Genomic DNA, 25,744 nt, shown 5'->3' on the forward strand with positions numbered 1-25,744 from the left:
AGAACTATATAGGAGAGTGTATCCAACAAATTGCAGACATCACATTCTTTTCAAGTATATGTGAAACATTTATAAAAACTAAACTTCTGGGTTATAAAGCAAGTCTCAACAAATTTCAAAGAATTGAAACAGTGCATTTTAGAATGGAAATATCCTTTCCAACAGCAATGGGATTAAAATAGAGCTCAACGACATAAAGACAATTAGAATCTAGCATCCAGCCAATTACTAAAGGATGGTTGTAGTGAAGAACATGACAAGTTTTCTGGGGCTCTGGTCACATGCAGGTCAGAATTATCAGATGTCAGAGCCGAAATGCAGGAACATTAGAAATGTTCTGGTTTGACCCCTCCCCTCACCTTCACTTTTATGGGATTGACAGAAAACCAAAGAAAGTCACACTAGAACTGTTGGCTGAAATATTTCTATACCCCAGGACTCTCAACCCAGTGCTGATACAAGGCTGCCTCAAACCTTCCTTCATCCAGAGGTCTGGGCTGCCAGTACTCACTCTCCCCTTCCCCAATCATATCCCCTCCCCAACCCCTACAATGGTAATTCTAGCTGTGTTTCCTGACAGTCTTCCATTTTCTCCCAAAGACTAGGACATTAAAAACAGGCTAATCAGAGCTCTATTATTTCCTAAAGTAAAGTTTCTGGTATTATCTGTTACCTAATGATATTCATGTCTGGTAAGACAATATTTTAAAGATGAAATAACTACATAGTTACTATCTCAGGAAGCTGAAGACTGGTCAGCATATGAACTAACCATGACATTTGATTAATTTAACATCCTCCCCAGTCTTTTATTAGTTCCTCCTATACCTCACTGAATTTTCACCCATAATACTCCTGGAATTTCTGACTAATATACTCAGTAGTACAGTAGATTCTCTTTGCAGTCACCAGGCTAAAGGAAAACTGGCTTGCAAGCTTGCTAGTTCTAGTATCATCACTTCAAACTTTTACATACCCATTTGTTTGTAAATTTGCAGCTATTGTTATAATTCATTAAAATTATCTCTTAGGTTCCTTTGGGCTTGACCTTTGGAAACAGCATGGTACAATACAGTTCATGTTCATTAAGCACTAATTTTCCCAAGTTTTATGCTACGTTCTTTATATGAATTCTAATTTTTGTATTGGCAAATTACACTAACTACTGACCCAACAATCACCCCCCCTTCCCTGACTACCTTCACTGCCACTAGAAATGTCTACCTTGTCTTTCTACAACTCAAATTTCTTGGAGTGAAATAATAGAACAAGCCTAGGAGATGAGTCTTGACTGATCTAAGCGAATCAGCTAATCATGGCAACTAGATATTCAAGTTTTTCTATTTTCCTTTTTAACTAAAATTGGCACATGGCCAACGAGATAATGAAGAATTAATCTGTAGCTTCTAAAAAAGTTCCAATCTGTTAATTTTCTTGACCTTCCCCTGAATCCAGGTTTGTTCTATTGCCAATGTCACCTTTTTGCAAAACAGAAAGAGGTTAAATTGAGGAGTCAAACACAGATATAAATCTTGGGTTTTCTTTGTGAACAATGCAGGGCAAGATACTAATTTCTGTGAAGACTCAGTTTTGTCAATCGCCAAATAGAGATTCATGTTATGACAGAACAATGGAATGAGGACTAAATGGGACAATGAAAGTGTGTAAAGTTCCTGGGGCCTATAGCAGAGCTCAATAAATGGGACTCTGTATCAAATTAAAATGAAAAAACACCTCAGCCAACCCAATAAATGCTCTCACTGAAATATACAACAAAGCCTCTTACTCCATGACCCCACTAAGTAATTTTAGTGGTCAGCAGAAGTAAGCTTACTAATGAAGTAATGTTTTTCTTTTCCAGAGGCCCAGTTGGTAGGAAAAAAAAACCACATTATGCAGATAGTTGACAAATTTCATTTACTTAATTTTTGTATCCACATGATTGTAAAAAAGCAAATAGTGCTAAATGGCTATTTTTTGGTAAAAACACACAGTGTTCAAACCTAAGGATTACATTCTTTGGACAGGTTTTATTCCCAAAATATCGAATGCCTTGGCCATAATAGCAGCTACTGCTTCACAAAGCAGCATACGCCACATGTTTACCTTCAACACTTGTCCTGAGGAAAAAGAAAAAAAAAATTAATGTCTTTTTCATTCTGTGACCCTCAGTAACCCTGCTTTTGTTAGAAATGTCCTGTTTTGAAAAATAATCTGGCAGAAAACAAGGGTAAGGGGGAGGCATTTAATGGGAGTTTCACTTCATACAACTTAATTTCAAGGAAATCATGGCTGTTTCACTAAATGAAGCTGAAGTTTCTCCTGGATCTCAGAATTCACACCATACTTACAAATACATCATCCAGCTATTACTTGATTTTAATGGAGTTGTTAGACTAGTGTGGGAAATGTGATTTTTACTATTTTCTATGAAGAAAATATTTTCCAATGTAACAAACTCAATGAACTTTTAAAATACAATCCATTTACGTTGGAGCTATCAGTGCAGCAGTTTCTTTACAACTGTACATAAAATGCTTTTTCTGTAAAATTGAGTTAATATATAAAATACTGTATTATACCAGAATAAAGGTATTAATATTTCCTAAAAAAAAAAAAAAAAGAAATGTCCTGTTTCTAGTTGTTTTCCAGTTGTTTTCTTTGGAGTCCTATGATTCCATGCCATATGCCTGAGGGTGGGGGAAGCTACTTTGCTTGGTAACAAGAATTCCATTTATGCTTCTATTAGATCTAGTTGAATTTTGTGTTATATATGATATGACCAGTGTATAACTGGTAGAAAAAAGGATGGAAGGTGTCCCAGGAATAAAGAAGTTGAAGACCATCCATACCTAATTCAAATAAATGCCTTGCTTGTGTCCCAATCCCAGTATGACCACTGAGTGAGACACTCACCAGTTTGTCGATCCTTCTCTACACAATAGCAGCTATCATAGAATTCTGTGAAAGTAGTTGCCAGCTCATAGATATAATCACAGAGAGTGTGGAGAAGTAAGTCATCTAAAATCTTTTGGAGAATCTCAGGGAACCGTAAAATACACCGGCCCAGTTTCCATTCCTTCTCATGGTCCAAAACGATCTTGGTCTCTTGAGCAGCTTTCTGAAGCATCTCTTCATTAATATTGGCCAGACGTGCAATAGACCTGAGAAATCAGGCAACAGCCATCATTTTCTTTGGTTAGGCCCATTCTTCTCCACTTAATAGAGAACATAGTAAGAAATGACTCATGTAAATTAGAAATCCTATCAATTGATTAAAAAAACCAACACTGTACAATTACCTGATTCTAGTGAAGGCATACAACAAATAAGCAGCTGTGTTTCCTCTGTCATCCAGCATTTTGTCAAAGGAGAAGATGTAGTCATTCAACCGGTTATGCGAAAGATCAGCATATTTGATACAACCATAAGCAACAGATGTCTGAGCAGCCTTTAATTCCTCTGCAGTTAAGACCTTTAGAAAAAACAAAACAAACAAACAAAAAAACAACTTCATAATTTACTGACCACTTCCTTTATCCTGGTGTCTCAGGCATAATACACGCATCAGGAGCATCTAATGGTTTTCTTTTATCAGTAGACTTTAATAAATATGGACACTGAGAGAACACAGGCCAATCTAAGAAACTCATCAGCTCTGCATAACAAAGAGTGTTTTTTATGAAAAATCTGATTTGTAAAATATGAAGTATCCACTCAAATACTTTCCCCACAACATATTCAGTAGATATGAAATAGAAAGCACCAATTATTAAAGACAAATACTTTAACAGAGAAAAACAAACAAAAACTAGACCCACAAATATAGAGAATAAACTGGTGGTTTCTAGAAAGGGCGGGGGGGGGGGAATGCTTATAAAAGGAAAAGGAGATGAAGAGTACACTTATCTTGATGAGCACTGAGTAATGTACAGAATTGTTTTTTAGGGCAGCCCCTGTGGCGCAGCGGTTTAGCGCCGCCTGCAGCCCGGAGTGTGATCCTGGAATCCCGGGATCGAGTCCCACGTCAGGCTCTCTGCATGGAGCCTGCTTCTCCCTCTGCCTGTGTCTATGCATCTCTCTCTCTGTGTCTCTCATGAATAAATAAATAAAATCTTAAAAAAAAAAGAAAGATTTTATTTATTTAGTCACAAAGGACCAGAGAGAGAGAGAGAGAGAGAGAGAGAGAGAGAAAGAGAGGTAGAGACACTGGCAGAGGGAGAAGGTGGCTCCATGAAGGGAGCCCAATGTGGGACTCGATCCTGGGACTCTGGGATCACGCCCTGGGCTGAAGGTGGCGCTAAACCACTGAGCCACCCGGGCTGCCCAATGTACAGAATTGTTGCAATACTACATTATATCCCTGAAACTAGTATTAACATTATATGTTAATTACACTGGAATTAAAAAACAAAACACGGTATCAGGAGTAGGAGAAAGAACTCATGCACTGTTTTAATATTTGGCCATGTATTCTGAAGCACTATCAGGACACAAGGCTATTGTTCAAAACTAAAAGCAATACAAAGATGTTTTCAGACAAATGCCAATAGAATTTATCACCAGTAGACCTGCACTACTAAAACAATACTAAAAGGAGATCTTCAGACTGAAGGAAAATAATCCCTGATGGAAGCAAAACACACTTCATCAGGAAGGAATGAAGTATACAAGAAAGGGTAAATACATAAATAAATGTAAATATTTGATGGTTTGCAACAAATAATGGGTAAAAGACTTGAGAAGACCCTTCATAAAAGACATATAAATGGCCAATAAGCATTAAAAAAGGCAATCAACACCAGGACTCATGGGGGAAATGCAAATTTTTTTGAGAGAGCATGCAAGAGGGCGAGAGGGAGATGGGGAAGGGGGGGGGGAGAGAAAATATCTTAAGCAGATCCCATGCTCTGCTGAGCCCCATCTCACAATCCTGAGATCATGACCAGAGGCAAAAATCAAGAGTAAGACCCTTAACCAACTAAACCACTTAGGTGCCCTGAGAAATGCAAATTTTAACCATAGTGAGACGCCATTACCTTCACCAGAAGACTGACAAATCAAGCATTGGTACCTATGAGCAACTGGAACCTATCATTAGTGGTAGGAGTGAATAATACAGTTCTCCTTGGCAATTTTTAATAAAGTTAAACATAAACCAACTTTCACCCTACAATCCAGCAATGATATTCCTAGATATATATCCAGAAGTAAAAGTGCATTAATCCATAAAAGGACTTTAAAAATGTTGAAATTAATATTTTATTCATAACAAAGAGAAACAACCCTAATATCCATCAACAGAATGAACAAAATGTGGTATATTCATACAACAGAACACTATTATTTAGCAATAAAAAGAAATGAACTACTGATACATCTAGAAAACAGCATCTACTCTATGATGTCCTAGAATAAACAAAAGTGACCTATGGTGACAGGAAGTTTTCTCAGATAATAGAGATAGAACTATATTGGCTGGAGTTACCAGGCATACATTAGTGTAAAAAATCATCATGCTTCACATTTTATTGTACGCAAATTGGCCAAACAAATAAAAGAGCCAAAGCAGTTTTTACCATCATATGGAGTGAGCAAATTGGTTAGATGACCAAATTTTCCACCTTTCATCTGATTGTGCTACATGTGCCTATACCAGGACTAAAAGGAGAAACTACTCTGTAGATACCAGTTGTGGAGACTTGACAACGACCTAGCAGAAGCAGAGAGAAAAGCTATTTTACATTTCATTTTGTTTGCAATGGAAAGGGGGTGGGGTGGAGGGACTACGACCATGACAATGTAGCCTCATGGCCTGCCTTCATGCTCTCTGGATTGTCAGTGACCTGAACCAAACAAAAGAGCTTTTCCGCAAAGGACCTATTTTTGTGTTTGGTTCTTTCACGTCTATATTTCATCCAATTCTATTTCTCCTTCTGTAATTGTATGGTTAATAGCAGTTATGTTCATTCCAAAATATCACTTGACTTACTGAATAGTAAAAGACCTTGAATCTCAATCCTTGACCTTCCTATCTTAAAAAGATTTTCTTGTCAAGTTTTCTTCATTTTATTTCAATTACTTAAATTCCACACAAATCAAACCATAGTCCTTTTCAAGGGTGCTATCTAAGCCCATTATGTTGTTGCTTACTCGGATGGCTGACCAATGGCCTTGGGTGTAGGTATTGACTGCTAGGACTACTCTTCAAATTCTCCCAGAGAAAGGATCTCAGCAGATGTAGATCTTTCTGTAGGCTGTAGAATCTAACCTCTTAATCTGAAATAGTTTTGTTTTTTTTGTTTTTTTTTTTTTTTCTGAAATAGTTTTGAATCATTGGTTCAAAGTAGTGATAGAATGCCAACAAGAAACAAAGATATGATGCCACATTAGCACAGGAGGAAACACAGCCTTTTGTAATAGCCAAGAATTTTATTTTCAAACTACATGCTCAGTAATGAAACAAACTTTTTGTGCAATATCTGAGTAATATAAACTTGTCTCAGGTAGATTTGTTCCTCATAATGTTCTCCAGTTCTCTTGATAAAAACAGAAACGAAAAAGTCACAACATGTGGTACACAACAGGCAAATAAGGCTTTGGATTACCTTGTCTCTTTCTTTTTCCTTCAATTTGTCCATGGATCGTTTTAGTCCTTCTTCCAGAAGGTCTATGAGGCGCACGGTTTCACCTGAACGTGTTTTAAACTTCTTCCTAAAACAGAACCTCCCATTTAGAAATGAAGGTCTGACACTTATTCCAACTGGTAACCAGGAAAGATGTCAAAGGAGTGGTACTTTTAATTACCTTTCTTCTATAGTCCTCAACTCAAAGCTTTTTTTTTTTTTCTTAAGGTTTTATTTATTTATTCATGAGAGACACAGAGAGGCAGAGCAAGAAGCAGGCTCCATGCAGGGAGCCCCAATGTGGGACTCAATCCCAGGTCTCCAGGATCACACACTGGGCCCAAGGCAGCGCCAAACCGCTGAGGCCCCCAGGCTGCCCAACTCAAAGCTTTCTATGCTTTAGGCTCCTAATAGCATTCTGTTCATGTTAATCTATAATACATTCCCTAAAAGGGAAACAAAGATATTTGTTAATTTGTTCATTTTCCTGAACAGAAAGTTTGACTTATTTTGCCTTCTTTGAAGAATTAACAAAATACATGTTTGCTCCTAGAACTGTTCAGGAACTAGCAAGTTCTTAACTGGAATCTCATCTGCATTTCTCTAGATAGTAATCCCACCTGTTGAATGGCAATCAACAGAAATCAGCTGAAGAGTTTAAGAAAAGCCAGGATGCCAGGACTCCAATCACAAAACGAATCTCTGAGGATGGGGCAAAAGCACTGATTAACAACTGTTCTGTGCAACATTACCATTAAAAGCATTTCTCAAAAATTGGATTTTATTGGGACATCTGGGTGGCTCAGTTGGTAGAGCATGTGATTCTTGATCTTGGGGTCATGAGTTCAAGACTCATGTTGGGCAGAGACTACTTTTTAAAAACTGGATTTTACTATTAAACAGAAGTTTATACAATACTGAGTTATAAGCTTTTTTAAAGTTAAAAATTCTTTGGGGTGCCTGGCTAGCTCAGTCAGTACAGTGTATGATTCTTGATCTCAGGGTTGTGAGTTCAAGCCCCACACTGCATATAGAGATTACTTAAAATCTTAAAAAAATTCTTCAAATTCTTCAAATGCGATGGTACAAATGAAGGATGCTTTCCTCTTCAACACAAAGCCTACCAAAATCAAGATGTTTCTTATTAAAGTTGTATTTTCAGAGTTACCTTAGAAATGATCTTGCCCTTTATCGCAGAATTAAAACTCCTTCATTACCCTATGAATACATTAAACACTTCTGTGGCTTTCCTTATTGCCATTCCCTACTGAGTACTAGAGTGTTCAGCAACTTCCAATTCTGATAAACTGTTACCCATCACAAAGCTAGTCAAAATGCTAAAGGAGGCCTTCTCCTAACGTCTCTACAATAACGGTTCTTTTGTTACTCCCCCTATCTGTACCTGTCTTGAATTTTTGTGGGTTTTTTTTGGCGCTCGTTTATTCCTCAGACCAGTGATTCTAATATAAGGGATCCATATCTGAATATCAGAAGTTTTAAAGTAAATCCTTAATACCTGCTTTAGAACCTAATGTGTCAGTAAACTCCCCTGGTGGAGCCTGGCATGTATAATTTAACAGGCTCCCCAGGGAATTGCTCCCCTTCACAAGACAGGCCCCTTCAAGGAAAAGGTCATGTTCTACTATCTGTGTCTATCGGACACCTGCCAATGTCATACACAGGAGCTCAATAAATAGAGGAGTCTAAGGAATAAGATGATGATTAAAGGGTAAACTATTTACTATAAAAAGCTTTAACACAGAAGATTTCAGGGCATCTGGGTAGCTCAGTCAGTTAAGTGTCTGACTCTTGATTTTAGCTCAGGTCATGATCTCAGGGTTATGGGACTGAGCTCTATTCAGGTTCTGCACTCAGTGGAGACACTGCTTGAGATTCTCTCCCTCTCTCTCTGCCCCTAACCCGACTCATGCAGTCTCTCTATAAGTTTTTTAAAAAAAATAAAATTTCACTAACAGCAGAACTGGTGAGCATTTTAATGTAAATATTTAAAACATGGTAAATTGACACTGGTTAACTATCACCAAAATTATTTTTCCTTGGGATGCCTGGGTGACTCAGTGGTTTAGTGCCTGCCTTCAGCCCAGGGCCTGATCCTGGAGTCCAGGGATCGAGTCCCACATCGGGCTCCCCACATGGAGCCTGCTTCTCCCTCTGCCTATGCCTCTCTCTCATGAATAAATAAAATCTTTAAAAAAAAATATTTTTCCTCTTCAGTGGCCTAAGATGCTATTAATTACATGACACTGATTGCAGAAATATGAAACAACAACAAAAATCAAGGAAAATATTCCGTAGAATTACATGATCAATAGGTTAAATGACAAGATATGAATACTGGTGATAAATATAGATATAAAAGTAAATTCAACAATTTCACCTAAGAATAATCACTGAAACATCAGTCCAAAAAATCAATAGTTAAGAAACTAAAGTATTATAATCAATATTCAAAGTACTTTCTTAGGACCATGGACACTTAAATAAGGACCTGGTATCTTTTGATTCCAAAAAATGCTGCTCTATAGGAGAGTCACACATTATAATATAAAAGTGTCTGATGCTGACTCCAGCAAGGTCTTTGATATTCATATAATCAGTATCTAAAATAATACAACATACCTAGCCTGACTTCTTTAAAGCTTAATTAGAGCTTTTGTACATTAGCTAGCCAAGCATCTTGAGCAACTTCTTGTGGTTTTTAAAATCATCACCACCTTTGTGTGATATTTGGGTTGTATCATTAAATCTAAAATGCCACAGATTTTAAGAGACATGATCCTAAGACATTATTAAATGCAACATATTAAAAATTTTGTGCCTTTGAAAATAAAAATGTGTGCCTTTGAATTGATGAATGCTGTCTATATTTGCTTGTATTTACCTTTTATTTCATAAACTGAACAGAATGTGGGGAAATGACTGGAAAATAGAAAAACTAAAAGTATGAATATGTAGGTGTTAAACTTAGTATTTTTGAGAGAAACATAACAAAAGCTGTAAATTTTAAAACTCAATTGGAATCTCAATAAATGCATACCTGTTGACCAGGTGTTCAACTATGTAGGAAAAAACCAGACATTTACAAAATGCTTGAAATATACCATTGAGTATTTTGTGTGAAATCTGAGAAGGTACTGTGATAGACTTTACAAATCAGATCTATACAAATGAAAGCCCTCTTTATAATCTGTAAAGTCTATTTCATTCAACTTTGTCCAAATCTCCCTAAAAGGCTACATTCTCCAGCAGTGATAAGATATAGGTACAAAAAGGCTCAGCCAGATTCACCATTACAGCATATACAGACTAAAAAAAATTGTGCACTTAATTCTAATATGGTATCAAATGAAATGTAGCTTCTTCCAAAGAAATCTGGGGGTTAGGAATGTTATTAACACTCAGACTCCAGACTTACTTGTCTTCTCCCAGCACCACACCAAATCCGGCATGAGATACTCGAGTTACTTTAGGGTCATACCAACCAATCATTTGAGCAGCACCAAATATTGTCTGGAAGTGCACAGACTACAAAGAAACAAATGGAAAGTTACCTGCTAAACTTTCTAATTACAAAAAAGGGACTTAAAACTCTGTGCTTAGGGATAAATATTTACAAACACAAATTTTAAAAGGCAAGTATAATTATAAGATCTTTTCTTTATACCTAATATATGAAAGAACAAGAACAGGATTGTTATACTTTTTATGTACAAAGGTTTTCAAAGTGCCTGAACTAAGGGTAGGTTCATGTGCAATAAATAATCTCAATTAAATTTTAGGTCTCACAACCACCCTTTCAGATAGAAAGGGTCACTCATGTTCAGGAAAGTAACCCTTTCCAGTTTATGGAAAACAAGATAAAAAACTGGTAAGTATTAAAGCGTGGCCAAATCCATACCCTGTTTTTCCATTTATGTTATACTGCATTTCTGGATTTTAGTCTTGTGCTAAATGCCACAAACCTCATCATACTGTCTCAGCTCCAATCAGATAATATAAGAACATAAACCAATCTGCATGCCTGAGTAGCTCAGTTGGTTAAGCATCTGCCTTCAGCTTCCATCATGATCCCAGGGGCCTGGGATCAAGTTCTGCATCAGGCTCCCTGCTCAGCAGGGAGTCTGCTTCTCCCTCTGCCCTGCCCCCACTCATGCTTGTGCTCTCTCTCTCTCTCTGGGGGAAAACAAAAAGAACATAAACCAATCTGCAAACTCACTTGTCCATTGTCTACCACATAGATAATCATATCTGCTTTTTCCTCAAATAGTCTTTGTTTAAGAGCAGCCAGGTCAGATGTATCATAGGTATAACCTCCATCTGATTTTACTATGGTTAATGGTACAGAACATCCTGGGACAAACACAATTTTTCTGCCATCATCCACTTGCACAAATCCTAGGAAAGAAAGCTTTATTAATAATGTTAATTAAAAAAAATAATAATGTTAATAGAATCCTGAAGGAATGTAAAAGATAACCCATTATAAGATATTTATTAGAAAGCTCAAGAAATCACATTCTTTCCCCTCAGTATGATCTACTATGAGTCTTGGAAAATGGCTATTGTCAAGGTTGTCTGGGCATCCATGATGTTCTCAGGGCACAGGTGAGCTATCCCAGTTTACTAGACTCATACTATACTTGGCTCTCAAACTCTTTATAAAAAAAAACATCACAGGGTGTCTGGGTAGCTCAGTAGGTTGACCATCTGACTCATGGTTTCAGCTCAGGTCATGATCTCAGTATCTGGGGATTAAGCCCTGCATTCTACACTCAGAGCAGAGTCTGCTTGTCCCTCTCCCTCTGCTCCTCCCCCTCAGATCTCTCTCTCAGAAATAAAAATAAAATATTTAAAAACAAAACCAAAAAAACCCAAATGCCTCACTGGAACCTGCCTATCCTACCCATTGACATAGAACATGGAAATCCAGGCTCTATTTTCAAGGTAGAGCCATATACTTCCTTTGGGGAAAAAGTGCAATTTCTATCACTGTCTCTTGAAATGTACTGAAAGGAAGTGAAAACTGTACCAGGGTCCAAGAAACAAACATGGCAGGGTTTAGCATTTGGAATGATTATTGGAAAGAAAAAATAAAATCATGTTCATATATTCACATTACAAAAGGCAAAACTCTGATGCAATAAGGGACAAGAACATGATGATGGTAACAAAGTTTTTTTGATTGCTACTATGTACCAAATTCCATTAAGTCTAAAATTCAACCTTCACATAACTCTAGGCAGCAAATACTATTAGAATTACTTTCTTACCTTTTAGGAATCTGGGGCTTGGTAAGGCAAAGGCAGTATAAAATTATAGTTAAAAACAAGCTCTGAATGTGGAGAAAAGGGGAACCCTCTTGCACTGTTGGTGTAAATGTAAACTAGTGCAACCATTCTGGAGAACAGTATGGAGGTTCCTCAAAATGTTAAAAGGAGAACTACCCTACCATCCAGCAATTACACTACTAGATATTTATCCAAAGAATACAAAAATACAGATTCTAAGGGACACATGCACCCCACCCCGATGCTTATAGCAGCACTATCAACAACAGCCAAAGATGGAGCCCAAATGTCCATCGACTAATGAAATGGATAAAAATGTGGTGTGTGTATGCGTGTACTCACACATATATACAATGGAATACTACTCAGCCATCAAAAAGAATGAAATCTTGCCATTTGCAATGATGTGGATAGAACCAGAGTGTATTATGCTAAATGCAATAAGTCAGTAAGAGAAAGAAATACTGTATGAGCTCACTCACATGTGAAATTTAAGAAAGAAAACAGATGAGTATCTGGGAAGGAGGAAAGAAAAAAAGGAGGGAGGGAAACAAGCCATAAGAGACTCCTTTTTTTTTTTTTAATTTTTATTTATTTATGATAGTTACACAGAGAGAGAGGCAGAGACACAGGCAGAGGGAGAAGCAGGCTCCATGCACCGGGAGCCCGACGTGGGATTCGATCCCGGGTCTCCAGGATCGCGCCCTGGGCCAAAGGCAGGCGCTAAACCGCAGCGCCACCCAGGGATCCCCCATAAGAGACTCCTAACAATAGAGAACAAACTGTTGATGGAGGGAGGAGGGTGGGGAATGGGCTAAAGTGGTGATGGCCGTTAAGAAGGGCACTTGTGATGAGCACTGGGTACTATATGTGATTTTTTTTTTAAATTAATTTTTTACTGGTGTTCAATTTACTAATATACAGAATAACACCCAATGCTCATCTCGTCAAGTGCCCCCCTCAGTGCCCGTCACCCATTCACCCCCACCCCCCTATATGTAAGTGATTAATCACTGAATTGTACTCCAGAAACCAACACTTCACTATATGTTAACTACCAAAAATATAAATTAAAACAAACAAACAAAAACCCCCAAAACCCAAGCTCTGAGGCTAGACTGTCCAGGTTTGAATCTCAGACTTATTATTAGCTGTGTGACCTTGGCGAATTACTGATTTCTGTGCTTCCTTCTCATCACTAAAAGTCCCTAAAATTTTATTACCTTAAAGGTGTAATCCCTAGGCCACAGATTGTGATTAATAAAAACCATTTCCTATTCAAGAAACCATCTTTCTTGGAGATATCCGGTTAGTGGATTCTAGATCTAAGGCAGGAAATACACAAAAAAATCTTAAAATATTGTGTACCTGAAAGCAAGTAAACTATCAAAGACAACAGAATATAGGGGTCAAGAAAAAGATAAAAAACAAGAAGCCAATTTGAGGAGGCTCTCTTTAGCCAAGAACGGGACCATGAACGTTAAAAAGTATAATTAAAGCAAATGATTGAGAAATAAAATATATTAAATCCTGTCTATAATAATGCTAAAAATAACTCAGTTGATCTGGAAGATGCTAAGAAACTAATTTACTACTCTGACATTGAGAAATTAAAAAAGGAATCACACATTTATACTATATGTCTTTGGTTAACTGTACTTTAGAACCACCAAAATAATTATGTGGCAAAGCTCTGCACAGGGTAACTCAAGATAACAAAGAAGGAATAGAACACTACCATTTTCCAACCTCTAATGAAGTAATGGATCAAAGTCCTGATCATGAACAGCTGCTAAAAACAATATGGGGAAGTCTAACAGGAAAATCTGTGGACAGATCAGGCTGACACCTGAACCTACAAATCCATCTCATCGTAGAGAGAGCCAACCAGACATTGCTGACATACTTGCAAATAAAAAGACAAAACAAAAAAACACACCAGAATTTGATCAGCCTCTTCAGAAGATACAGATGGAGGAACTGTTTTAATACCATATGGGAATTCTCTTACGACAAATGGTCCAGTTTCTTCAAGAATAAGAGAAAAAGCAAGGGTAGGGAAGAAATATATATATATACACACACACACACACACACACACACATACATATATAACAAATGTACAGACTGAAAAAAAAACTAATGATTTAGAAAGATTATTTTAACAATCTCTTCACTTTTGCCTCTTCGAAAATTTCCATAATGAAAAGCTTAAAAAAAAAAAAAAAGGTAGAATGCCTACCTTTATCTTCAAATTCTTTTACAACGTCATTCATCCTGTCTTGATAGAAGGATTCCCCTCTCTCTATTAAAGAGATGTCCAATGCGTCATAGATTTTATTAAACTCTAGGAAAAAAAGGTCACCAAAAAAAAAAGTTTAAGAATTTAAATAGGAGACATACACCATACATTACAAGAAACATACTATTTAACTGCAACATTTTACTTAATTAATGTATTTATTAAGTTGGCTCCATGCCTAGTGCAGAGCTTAAGGTAGGGCTTGATCTCACCACCCTGAGATCATGACCTGAGCTGAGATCAAGAGTCAGATGCTTAACAGAATGAGCCACCCAGGCACCCCTGTATCATATATTTTTTAATATAATTAATTTTCTTCCTTTAAAATGTTGCAATTAAAGTTGTCTATTTCTCTATTTTTCACTTTCTGTTGTCTATTTCTCTTCACTTTGGTCTGACACTTTCTATATGAGTTTATTCCAATGTGTTTTATAGCTTTGATGGCCACTATGAATAGGATTGTCCCACTTTCTTTCCTACCTCATTTCCTAATTAAAAAAAATTTTTTTTTTGAATTGAAATTTTTTCCTAATTAATTTTTCCTGGTCTAAGAAAGTTAAAATTTGCACTTGACTCTCTTAATGAACTTTCTTAATAGTTGTTTCAGTGTTAGAAAATACTTAAGAAAAAAATCTATTTGCCGGTCTTTCAGAATTTAACATGTCATTAAAGGTCAACTGAGTAAAGACTCAAGGAAACCATTTGCAACGGTATTTCTTGGATGAATGAATGAAGCCCAGAAACTCACCTTGGCGGGAAACATCACAGATAAGCTTCCAAGCTTTTATAATATCTGGATTTTTACTTTGGAGCAGAACCACACACTGGTACGCTCGCTTCTTAAATTCCTCCTCAGTATCAAATCTCTTCTTGGATTCCTGTGTTTGAGGGGGGAAAAAAAAAGAGCCAACTTTATATTTCTGGGTAAAGAATTTATTCATTTCTAAAACAAAAACAAATACAAAAAAACCCAAAGTGAGAAAAGTGAAAATTTACAACACTAGTACAAAAGCAACAGAGTAGGTACTCTATTTCAATTAAGTCAATAGTTACAAATCAATGTGCCAAAGAACCCTATTATTTGTTTTGAAATCATTTCTTGAAAATGCAAAATTCTCACCACAGCTACCTCCACTTTTACAATTCACAAAAACCTTCTTCACACCAATATTCAAGAATAATAAAGAATAACTAACAGGTGGGGTTCAATTTTCTGCACTTCATTTTCCATTTTGGATGTGGTCCTGGACAAATAATTTTTGTAATTAAAAATAAAATTGCTTTCATTGTTTATGTCTATTTTGAAAGCAACACATGCTTACTGCAAAAAAAAAGAAAAAAAGTTTTGTTAATCCTACTCCAACCTAACCAGGGATAAGGTTTTGCTGCATTAATTCTAGACATTTCTTTGCAAATACATACCTATGTATTTCAAGCAAAAACTGGAACATACAGTGTTTTTACAACTTACTAATGTATTATAAACACTTTTTGCATTGACAGATCTGCCTTACTATACTTAGAGCACAGAATTCCAATAGATTATAACATTAGTTATGTAATTTACCAGTTTCACATGAACAAACATATTGTTTTCAATTATTTCATTAGAAAATGGTTACTGAGACAAACCCCAAAAAACAATAACAAAAAAACTCCCACATAGATATTTACACTTTAATGCTGTAATCCTATTCTTTGGAAATGATCTATCATAAGGAAATAATTTTTTTTCAAAGATTTTATTTATTCATGAGAGACACAAGAGAGAGGGGCAGAGACATAGGCTGGGGGAGCCACCCAGGTACCCCAAAGAAATAATTTTAAAAAGAGAAAAACTGGTATGTACAAAGTTATTTACCGAATGTATAAAAGCACTCCAAAAATGGGGAAAAAACCCCAACAAGAGGGATTAATACAAACTTCAGTACATCAATCCAACAAAACAATGTGCAGCCAAACCATACAGTAATGTAAAAGTTGATAATGAAACATTAAACACAAAAGTATTATAATCACAATGTAAAGATTTTTTTTTTAAGATTTTATTTATTTATTCATGAGAGACACACACAGAGAGAGGCAGAGACATAGGCAGAGGGAGAAGCAGGCTCTATGCAGGAGCCCGATGTGGGACTCGATCCGGGGTCTCCTGGATCACGCCCTGAAGGACTGAAGGTGGCACTAAACCACTGAGCCACCCGGGCTGCCCCAATGTAAAGATTTGTATATGGATGTCAAAGTGGAAGTATATTGACCACAGTGATTAATTTAAAATTATGGTTTATAGTACATCTGTCTTTTAAAAACTATTCTTACATATACTATAAAATTTTCAACATATAAAATTGAGAAGAGTATCAAAAAAATTTTAAATACTAAAGTATCTTTTGATTACCAAGCTCCTGAATTCACTTAATGGATAATGTGGTGGCACCTAGGTGGCTCAGTGGTTGAGCGTCTGCCTTTGGCTCAGGTCCTGATCCCAGGGTCTTGGGATTGAGTCCCACATCAGGCTCTCCACAGGGAGCCTGCTTCTCCCTCTGCCTGTGTCTCTGCCTTTCTCTCTCTCTGTGTCTCTCATGAATAAATAAATAAAATCTTAAAAAAAAAAAAAGGGTAATGTGGTAGAGTTCAATTTTTAACATACACCAATTAAAAAAGCAAAGATGCAGTTAAGGGGCAGAGTTTAGTTTTAACCCCACAGTAGCTTCAAATACCAATCTGAACTCTCTAAAGAAAACTAAAAATTATGATGAATTGGTAAACACACAATTACTGTAACAATAAATGGTATCTAACCTTATAAAAGGCTTGAAGATCCCCAATAGGAGGTGAAACTGTTAGGTAATCTGGAAATTTATCTTGCAGGTGAGCGATGAGCATGCCAAATTGGGTTCCCCAATCTCCTACATGGTTTAATCTAATGCCAATCAGAATACAAAATTATTTTAAAATAACATGCTTAAACTAGACAAACTATATTCCATTAGGAACCACTAACATTTAAGTGCCAGTACATCACATTTAGTAACATCTGTTTCCTTGGCTGTCTCCTCACTGGTATGCATACTTTAGGAGAGGCGAGGACAACGTCTATACATTTAGAAATATATACCCGCTGACAGAGGTTGCACATGACAGGCCTCCAGTATTTGTGGTCAATGAGGTTCCTATTGATAGACTGATCCGTTTTCTGAGTAGTTAACTGAGACATGGACAGATGAGTCAATGTTGATAATTACCACTTTATGAAAATTTAACTTCTCAGCCAACTATCACCCTAAGATAATTAGACCAGTGGTTCTAAAACACCAGTGGATAAAATTCTTCAAAATGTGTCAATCCAACCACTTTACACTCCTTACTGTTTTTAATCTCAAACCACCAGATCATCTTTTTTTTTTTCTTCACCAGATCATCTCTAACTGGATTGTTGTCATAGGGTTTCTAACTTACAGTTAGGCCTTCTTTGCCTTATTTCTTAAAAGAAGCCAGACTAATCCTTAATTAGATTGCATTGCTCCTCCTAATTAAGACTCTCCAATAACTTCCCATCACACTTAAGAATAAAATCCCAATTTCCTACTATTGCCTACAGGCCCAGCATAATCTCTTGCGTATGCCTTTCCCTATTAGAATATAACCTGATATATTCTAATACAGAATACAGGAGTGATACTCAAGTACTTGTGGAATGAGCAGGAGAGTTTTTCCTTAGTTCCATCCCCAGACAGTCTAAAAGTTAACAGTTCAGAGGAGCCCAGGACATAATTTATTTAAAAAGCCCACTTGGTGATTAGAAGCAGAACCATACTTACAAATCACTAATTTAGTCAAAGATTCTATCTCAAACAACATCTCCCATTTTCTATAGATATTTCTAGAGGCAAGAGCACATACCTTAGCACATCATATCCTGCAAATTCAAAGAGGCGGCACATGCTCTCTCCTATGATAGTTGATCTGAGATGGCCTACATGCATCTCCTTAGCTATGTTGGGAGACGAGAAGTCAACTACAACCTGAGACAGAAAGAAAACAAAAATTTAGACAATATTGTACTTTAAAGTGATAAATATACTCAATGGCAATTATGTTACAGTATATAAATGTATCAAAGTTTAACACCTGTATATCTTAATTTTGCAATGTTATATCAAGTACCTTCAATTAAAATTTTTAAATTATTTATTTATTTTTTTAATTTTTAAATGGGCATAGACATTTTAGTCTGTTAACATTTAGTAATAACATTTAAAAATAAACTCAGACTTAAATAACAGCTTGGATTGCAGTTCAATTGTGTTAGGTTTCTAGTATACCTACTTGTCCATTATTAACTGAAAAAGAATTATATCTGTTTATACAAATAATCTACCCTATTTTAGCCAAACCTCATAAATACCAGCTGGCTACCCCAAATGCTCTGTGGAATACAGTGAAAAGAAAAAACAGGGCAGCCCTGGTGGCACAGCGGTTTAGCGCCGCCTGCAGCCCAGGGTGTGATCCTGGAGACCTGGGATTGAGTCCCACGTCGGGCTCCCTGCAGAGAACCTGCTTCTCCCTCTGCCTGTGTCTCTGACTCTCTCTCTCTCTCTGTGTCTCTCATGAATAAATAAAATCTTAAAATAAAATAAAATAAATAATAAAATAAATAAAATAAATAAAATAATAAAATAAATAAAATAAAAAATAAAAAATAAAATAAAAAAATATATAAAATAAAATAAATAAAATAAAATAAAATAAAATAAAATAAAATAAATAAAAGAAAAGAAAAACTACATAAGAAGCCAAGACCCAGGAGAAAGGTTATTTTAGTAATTTTCATAATCTTGAATACTAATGATTAAATCTCGATATAAAAAAATAACTGCCAGTCTCATCACAGCCCTTGTCCCACAGTTGTAAGGTGTTAATGTATCATTGCAAACTGTGTACATACCTTTTTATTCTCTCCAAGGGCAGGTAGTTGAACACCATTCACCAGAAGATTGGTCAACTGTTGTGATACAAAGTCCTTTCTTAGGTGGACATTAATAAAACCTAATGAACAGTAAGAGGAAAGAAAGAAAAATCAGATAGTTTCCTATCTTAAAGGACTGCTCACTCCCACAGTCTTTCTCAATTTCACTTATGCTGGCTCCAGAGTGCTGATCTGGCTCTGGCAAAACTTACGGATTCCAACACCACCTGAAGCCCTCTTGTAATTCCTTATTTCAGTATCTGTTTCAAACATTACCATTCTCTTGAAGCTTCCTACTTAATCCTGGGCCCCTTCACTCTCAGTGTATGATTTGTTCACCTCTTAACAGAAAATTGGTGCCCCTTTTATGATAAATTTATCTGCCATTATCCATCTCCTTCATGCTGTTGAAAAACCGAGTCACAGGAGGTAAAATAACTCAAAGACCAGGCAACTCAGTCCACACTAAAACCTCAGTTTCCTAACTTCAATCCGAGGAGTTTTCACCACCTTATACAGCTTAAGCCTACATTCATATATTATATGAATCAATATTAATACAACTCCTTAAGAAGGATAACACTGTCATACCAGGGCCGGCAATTTCAACTCTTTCAACACATTCATTGTCTGGGAGGTGTTTGGTAATGTTTTCAGCAATTTCTCTTGGATTAACTTTCTGTTCCTTGGTTTTGAGCATCTATAACACAATATAAAATGATTCATTACACAATAGATTCCAGCAAGTTACTCAGAAATACACAACTGATAAAGAGGTACATTTGACATTAAGACCCATCAAGAGGCACAAGCATGGAGTCCAACGGCCTTCTAAATGGACAGATTAAAGCATCAACCATCAATAGGGCCAAGAGGAATACAAAAATGCCCAAACCACATGATCTCCATTTCAAAGTGAGCTGCCCCACATACCTAGAACTCTTTTATGAAGACATAACAAAACCTTTAGTTATGATGTTGGTTTCCAGGATATTTATATTTGGAATTTGCAAATCATGAAAGTGTGCAATATTCAGACCTGGGTAATAAAAATAGTACCCTTATAAACTTAACCCCAATGTAGACATATAAAAATTATCTAGAAGAAAATCTGGACATTTTGAATTAAACCCTTTGACTCAACAAAGAAAGGAAAGCAAAAAGTCCCAAACCAGGGCCAATTAATCACAAACACAGTATACAATGCAGCTATTAAAAATGGGGAATTCTGGGGCACCTGGGTGGCTCAGTCAGTTGAACATCATGCCCTGCACTCAGCACAGAGTCTGCTTATCCCTCTCTCTCTGCTCCTCTCTCCCCCAGCTCTCTCGAACAAATAAATATTTAAAAAATGTAGGGGCGCCTGGTGACTCAGTAGGTTAAGTGTCTACCTTTGGCTCAGGTCATGATCCCAGGGTCCAGGGATCAAGCTCAGTGGGGAGCCTGCTTCTCCCTCTCCCTGCTGCTCCTCCTGCTTGTGCTTGGTCTCTCTCTCTGGTAAATAAAATCTTAAAAAAAAAAATTTTAAAGTAACTTAAATTGTTTCTTACTAAAAAAAAAAAAAAAAAAAAAAAAAAAAAGGGCAGGAGAAGATTCCTCTAACTAAAAATGAAATATATAAGTCCAACCCAGAGACCCCACAGCTGCACCAAGTATGTGATGGGGACATTGGTTGATAAATGGCTCACTGAGAATCTCTCACTTTCCAACATTCATCAATGATAACACAAAGCAATCCTGGACACAACAGGAGGCAAGTACCAGGAGTATCAACTACCACTCTTAAATACTGAAAATACATATAAAATTTAACTGAATATTCAAACTTGTGTTTTAAAATTAAAAACATCCCCTTTGCTCAAGTTTTTCAGAACCGTGGAAAATGTTCTTTTCATTGAGAATACAATTTGCTACTATTTATGTAAAAGTAACGATGATTAATACTTAAGAAAACCAAATCAGTAAGAATGCTTTGTAGTAATGCAATCACCTGAGAGATACCCATAGCACTATTACACTGGTAGTCCCCAAACTTGGGCTGTTGACTTGGTGTCACTATGAGAGGAGGATTTTCCAAATCTGGATATGCAGCCTTAATGGCACAACCAAAGACTTCTTGTAGTCGGCTATTGATGTTAATCATATTTTTAGTTGGTCTGGTTCTTTCTGCTTGAAGACTCTAAGAAGGAAAATGTCAACAAAATATTAAATTATCATATAAAATATTCCCAAATATTGTAAGGAATCTTCAAGGTCTTGAGAAGGTAAATACCAAAAGGTAACATACACTGTGCGATACTCTCATATCTGGGACATACTGAAAAACATAACAGGACAACCATCCAGTAAGTGTTGCTAAGTCAGAGCACGTGACCAATATGACCCAGGGAATGAAGGTAGAGTGAATGAATGGGTGTCTGACACAGTATTTTTATTCATCTATGACTTGTTGGTTTTTGTTGTATACCTTGTCTTCAGGTACTATTACTCAGTAGGGCAAAGTATTTGTGAAAGAATCAATGTGCCCACCCACCCATTACACTGACAGCATTCTAACATTTACACATTGGAGCCAATGTGCATTATGGAAACACACGTGTATTAGAATATACTGTACTTGGAGTGCCTGGTTAGCTCAATTGGAAGAGCGTGGGACTCTTGATCTTGGGGTTGTAAATTCAAGCCCCATGCTGAGTGCAGAGATTACTTAAAATCTTAAAATAGGGGTGCCTGCCTGGGTGGCTCAGTGGTTAAGCATCTGCCTTTGGCTCAGGGTGTGACCCTGGGCTTCTGGGATCAGGTTCTGCATCAGGCTCCCCATCAGGAGCCTGCTTCTCCCTCTGCCTAGGTCTCTGCTTCTCTCCATGTATCTCTCGTGAATAAATAAAATCTTAAAAAAAAAAATCTTAAAACAATAATACAATGTACTTTTGTGTTTTTCCTCAGACCCTCTACCAAACATGAGGCATCTAATAATATTTCTGAATTAAAGTATAAAAATGAATATAAATAAGTACAGAATAAATGAGGTAACCAGAAAGCTGAGGTATTTGGGGGAAGACTCCATGGAAAAGAAATGTCATTTTAGAAGATTCAAAGACAAAGTTATTTCAAGCAGAATAGATCACAAGTAGGTGATAAAAAGACTTCATGGGAGTGGAGTGGGTAGAGCCTAAGATAAGAAAAATGGGGTCAGCTTTGGAAAAAAGAATATAATGTCAGTGTAGCCTGGCTAAGTAGTAGTATATACATACTGGAGAACAATTATGCCAGTGAGGTCATCTCCCAGGATGTGTCATCAGCAGACATGAAAGGCAGGCCAAGAAATTAAAACCTCCACTAAAACAAGCTCAGTTCTTTGACAAAACTGATAAACACTGTTAGATTATAAGATTATTAAATAACAAATACAGCACAAGCTTCTTAGGAAAAAGAAGTTCTGAAATAAAAGTGGAAAAAAATGACACTCTGAAATATAAAAATCAAATTATAAAATAACCAACTTAGGGCACAGAAAGACTGTGCATATATTCTATATTTTCTTTTGATTGAGGCAATTATTAAAAATTCAAAAAAAAATTTTTTTAAAAGGCACCAACATAAACTATTAAATGTCTCAACCTATTGGAAGCCTACTTCAAGTGGGCCAAATATTTAGCGTATCAAACATTTCAAGGGGCCCTGGAAGGACAAGTCTACACCAACTTCACCATTACTTGCACCAACAACTTAGTCCTAATTAGTCTTAGCCGGGGGAAAAGATAGGGTTTCTTTCCTCATGTCTCCAAATTCCTCAAGGTATACTTTCTGAATCTTTGACAAAAGTTTTTTTTTTTTTTTAAAGCTACAATAATGCAAATTATAAAACGAAAAACAAGCCACAGTACTTACCTTTCGAAGGATTTTTAGTCGATACTTTAATTTTAAATTTTCTTCTCGCAACTGCTCCAAATCTGGAGAATCTTCTAAACAACCACAGTTTTTTAACCGATCTATTTCAGCAGTCAGAGACTTAATCTCTTTTTCCTATGAAAGCAAAGGCACTTTGTTCAGTCCACAGTCCACTTATGACTGACAACTTTCGTTAACGTGATGAATTGAATAGTACTGTCAATTTCTTTCTTTTCCTCTTTCCAACAGCATGGCAGAGGTGATGGGAATAATGGGCGTTTCCTTTGATAAGCTGTGATTTTCCCTCCAGAGACTTTGCACTACATTAGCACACTATCCTTTCAATGAAAGACTTATGTGTGTATACTGGAGAGGAACAGGTGTGTTAAGCACATAATGGGATAAGCCTTATTATCCTGAGGGTTTTTTTTTTTTTTTTTTTTGTCTCAGTAAACCACTCTGATTTAGTGAAGAGGACTAGTTACGTTCAAGGGTGACCAACCTTTGTTCCTAAATCTTAGGACTTGGGGTTCTTTTAAAAAGGAAATGGTGGTGCAGCGGTTTGGCGCCTGCCTTTGGCCCAGGGCGCGATCCTGGAGACCCGGGATCGAATCCCACGTCGGGCTCCCGGTGCATGGAGCCTGCTTCTCCCTCTGCCTGTGTCTCTGCCTCTCTCTCTCTCTCTCTCTCTGTGTGTGACTATCATAAATAAATTAAAAATTAAAAATTAAAAAAAAAAAAAAAAAAGGAAATGCCTTGGGCAGCCCTGGTGGCTCAGCGGTTTAGTACCGCCTTTGGCCCAGGGCAGACCCTGGAGTTCCGGGATCGAGTCCCACGTCGGGCTCCCTGCATGGGGCCTGCTTCTCCCTCTGCCTGTGCCTCTGCTTCTCTCTGTGTCTCTCACGAATAAATAAATAAAATCTTAAAAAAAAAATAAAAAGGAAATGCCTTTTGTCACATTTAATATAGCTCAAGTGTCTGCCTTTTGCCCTTTCTTAGACAAAATGATTTCCCAATTCTTCCCTTAGTTTTCCACTGTGTCTCAGGTCCTAGGCCAGGTTTTTAACTCTAATGCCTAAAACTAAAAACATGCCAATTCAGAAGGAAATAAACCTCCCAACCTCACAGAATCACTAAGGGGGAGATTCTCCCGAGATGGGAGACTGCTTATCAGGAGGTGACCACAGCAAAACCAGGTTGCCCGACACGAGCATATTATGTTCCATGCGCTCAGCTAAACATTTTCCAAAAACTGAGGCCTTCTTCTTTTTTACTTCATTTCTTTGAGGTCTGTAATTCTTCATCACAACGGAATGCTAGGGTACCTGTACCCCCACCCCGGCAAAGAACACAGGGCTCGGCTCCAGCGCGAACCTTCCGCTTTCCTTGGCCGAGCTGTACGGTGTAACTGCTGATTTCCTAGAAAGCAGCTCGCTCCCCGAGCCGACGGTGAGGGATGTGCCCCGTCGCTGGGGTCCGCTGCGGCCGCGGCCCCCAGGAGCCCCGTCGGCGCAGGTCGGGGGGTGTGGACTCCCGGGCCCCCGCCCCGCCCCGCCCCGCCCCGCCCCGCCCCGGCCGACCCCGCACCCCGGGCGGCGCGTGCGCGTGCGCGGAGGGAGCGGCTCAGGGTCGGCCCGCACGGAGCACGGAGCACGCCGCGCGCCGGGACGGGAGCCGCCGGGGGGCTGGGCCGGGCGCCGGAGCTCGCGGCCGGGCTGGGGGCGGGGCAGGGCTGGGGCGGGGCCGGGGCATCCCGGCGGGGGCGCTCGCTCCGGGGGACCAGGCCCGGGTCTCAGGGCGCGCGGACCAGCGCGGGCGCCGCCCCCGCCCCCGCCCCCCTGCCGCGCCGCCCCCGGGCGGGCGCAGACCCTCCTCGCTCCCCGCCGAGCCCCCTTCCTGGCCCCATGCGGCCCTACCTGCTGCAACAGCCTCGCGGAGCACTGAGCCACCAGCCCTTCCATCCTCCCGTCAGCGGCGAACACCCCAAGGCTCCGGAAGCGGAAGTGGCCGGCTCTTCTCGGAAGCGGAAGCCCCGGTCCCTGCGCCTCCCGCCTGCTGCTGCCCTCTGTGTGCCGCCGCCTGTGCTGCCCCCTGGCGGGATCCCGGCGACACTGCGGGGACGACGACGGGGAGATGCTGGACGCTGCCTGGGCTCCGGGGGCGTCGGGCCAGAGCCGCTCGGGGCGGGCGGGCGGGAGCGCGGGCGGGAGCGCTCACCGGGTCCTCGGTTCGCCCACATCCCGTCGTGTTCTCAGCCAGCACGTGTCGTGCACGTTAGCGTGGCCGACGGCGTGGTGGGCCCTGGGCCGCAAGCTGCGTGCGAGACCGGACGGCGAGCTCCCCAGGAGAGGCGCTCGACCCCGCCGTGCTCGCAGGTGTCCGGTGTCGCGGCAAAACACTAAGCTCAAGCAAGTCCGGAGATCCGGTTGACTTTTTATCAAGCGATTCGTAAGGGAGCTCCAAAGGGCTACAGGAAAAGAAAGGTTCTAGAAATAAGGCAGAGGAGTCATCAACAACAACAACAATTATTTGGGGTGAAGTCGCCTTTCCTTGGAGACAAAGGGTCTTCGTGGGCGCATTGCATCTGCCTTTTGGAGGATGGAGAGGGCCCGTGTGAACAGATTACCTTGTTGGTTCTGACCAGAAG

General features: G+C 38.6%; 1 protein-coding gene across 2 annotated transcripts; it reads right to left on the reverse strand.

The window, feature by feature from the left end:
- Positions 1-1,900: 1,900 nt before the first annotated feature.
- RARS1 (arginyl-tRNA synthetase 1) lies at positions 1,901-25,151 on the reverse strand. 2 transcript variants are annotated; one of them, XM_035715263.2, is made up of 15 exons: positions 25,014-25,151; positions 23,098-23,232; positions 21,197-21,385; positions 19,798-19,906; positions 19,186-19,286; positions 18,141-18,262; positions 17,040-17,160; positions 14,986-15,115; positions 14,178-14,282; positions 10,864-11,042; positions 10,063-10,172; positions 6,609-6,714; positions 3,303-3,475; positions 2,917-3,164; positions 1,901-2,120 (listed from the first exon to the last, which is right to left on the reverse strand). In XM_035715263.2, the coding sequence occupies exons 1-15, from the start codon at positions 25,056-25,058 to the stop codon at positions 2,011-2,013; spliced, it is 1,983 nt and encodes a 660-aa protein (XP_035571156.1). In that variant the 5' UTR covers positions 25,059-25,151; the 3' UTR covers positions 1,901-2,010. The 2 variants fall into 2 exon arrangements, with proteins under 2 accessions (XP_035571156.1, XP_035571157.1); XM_035715264.2 differs by lacking the exon at positions 21,197-21,385.
- Between the last annotated feature and the right edge of the window lie 593 nt (positions 25,152-25,744).

The sequence above is a fragment of the Canis lupus genome, chromosome 4 (genome assembly GCF_003254725.2).
Source record: "Canis lupus dingo isolate Sandy chromosome 4, ASM325472v2, whole genome shotgun sequence".
NCBI classification, from domain to species: Eukaryota; Metazoa; Chordata; class Mammalia; order Carnivora; family Canidae; genus Canis; species Canis lupus.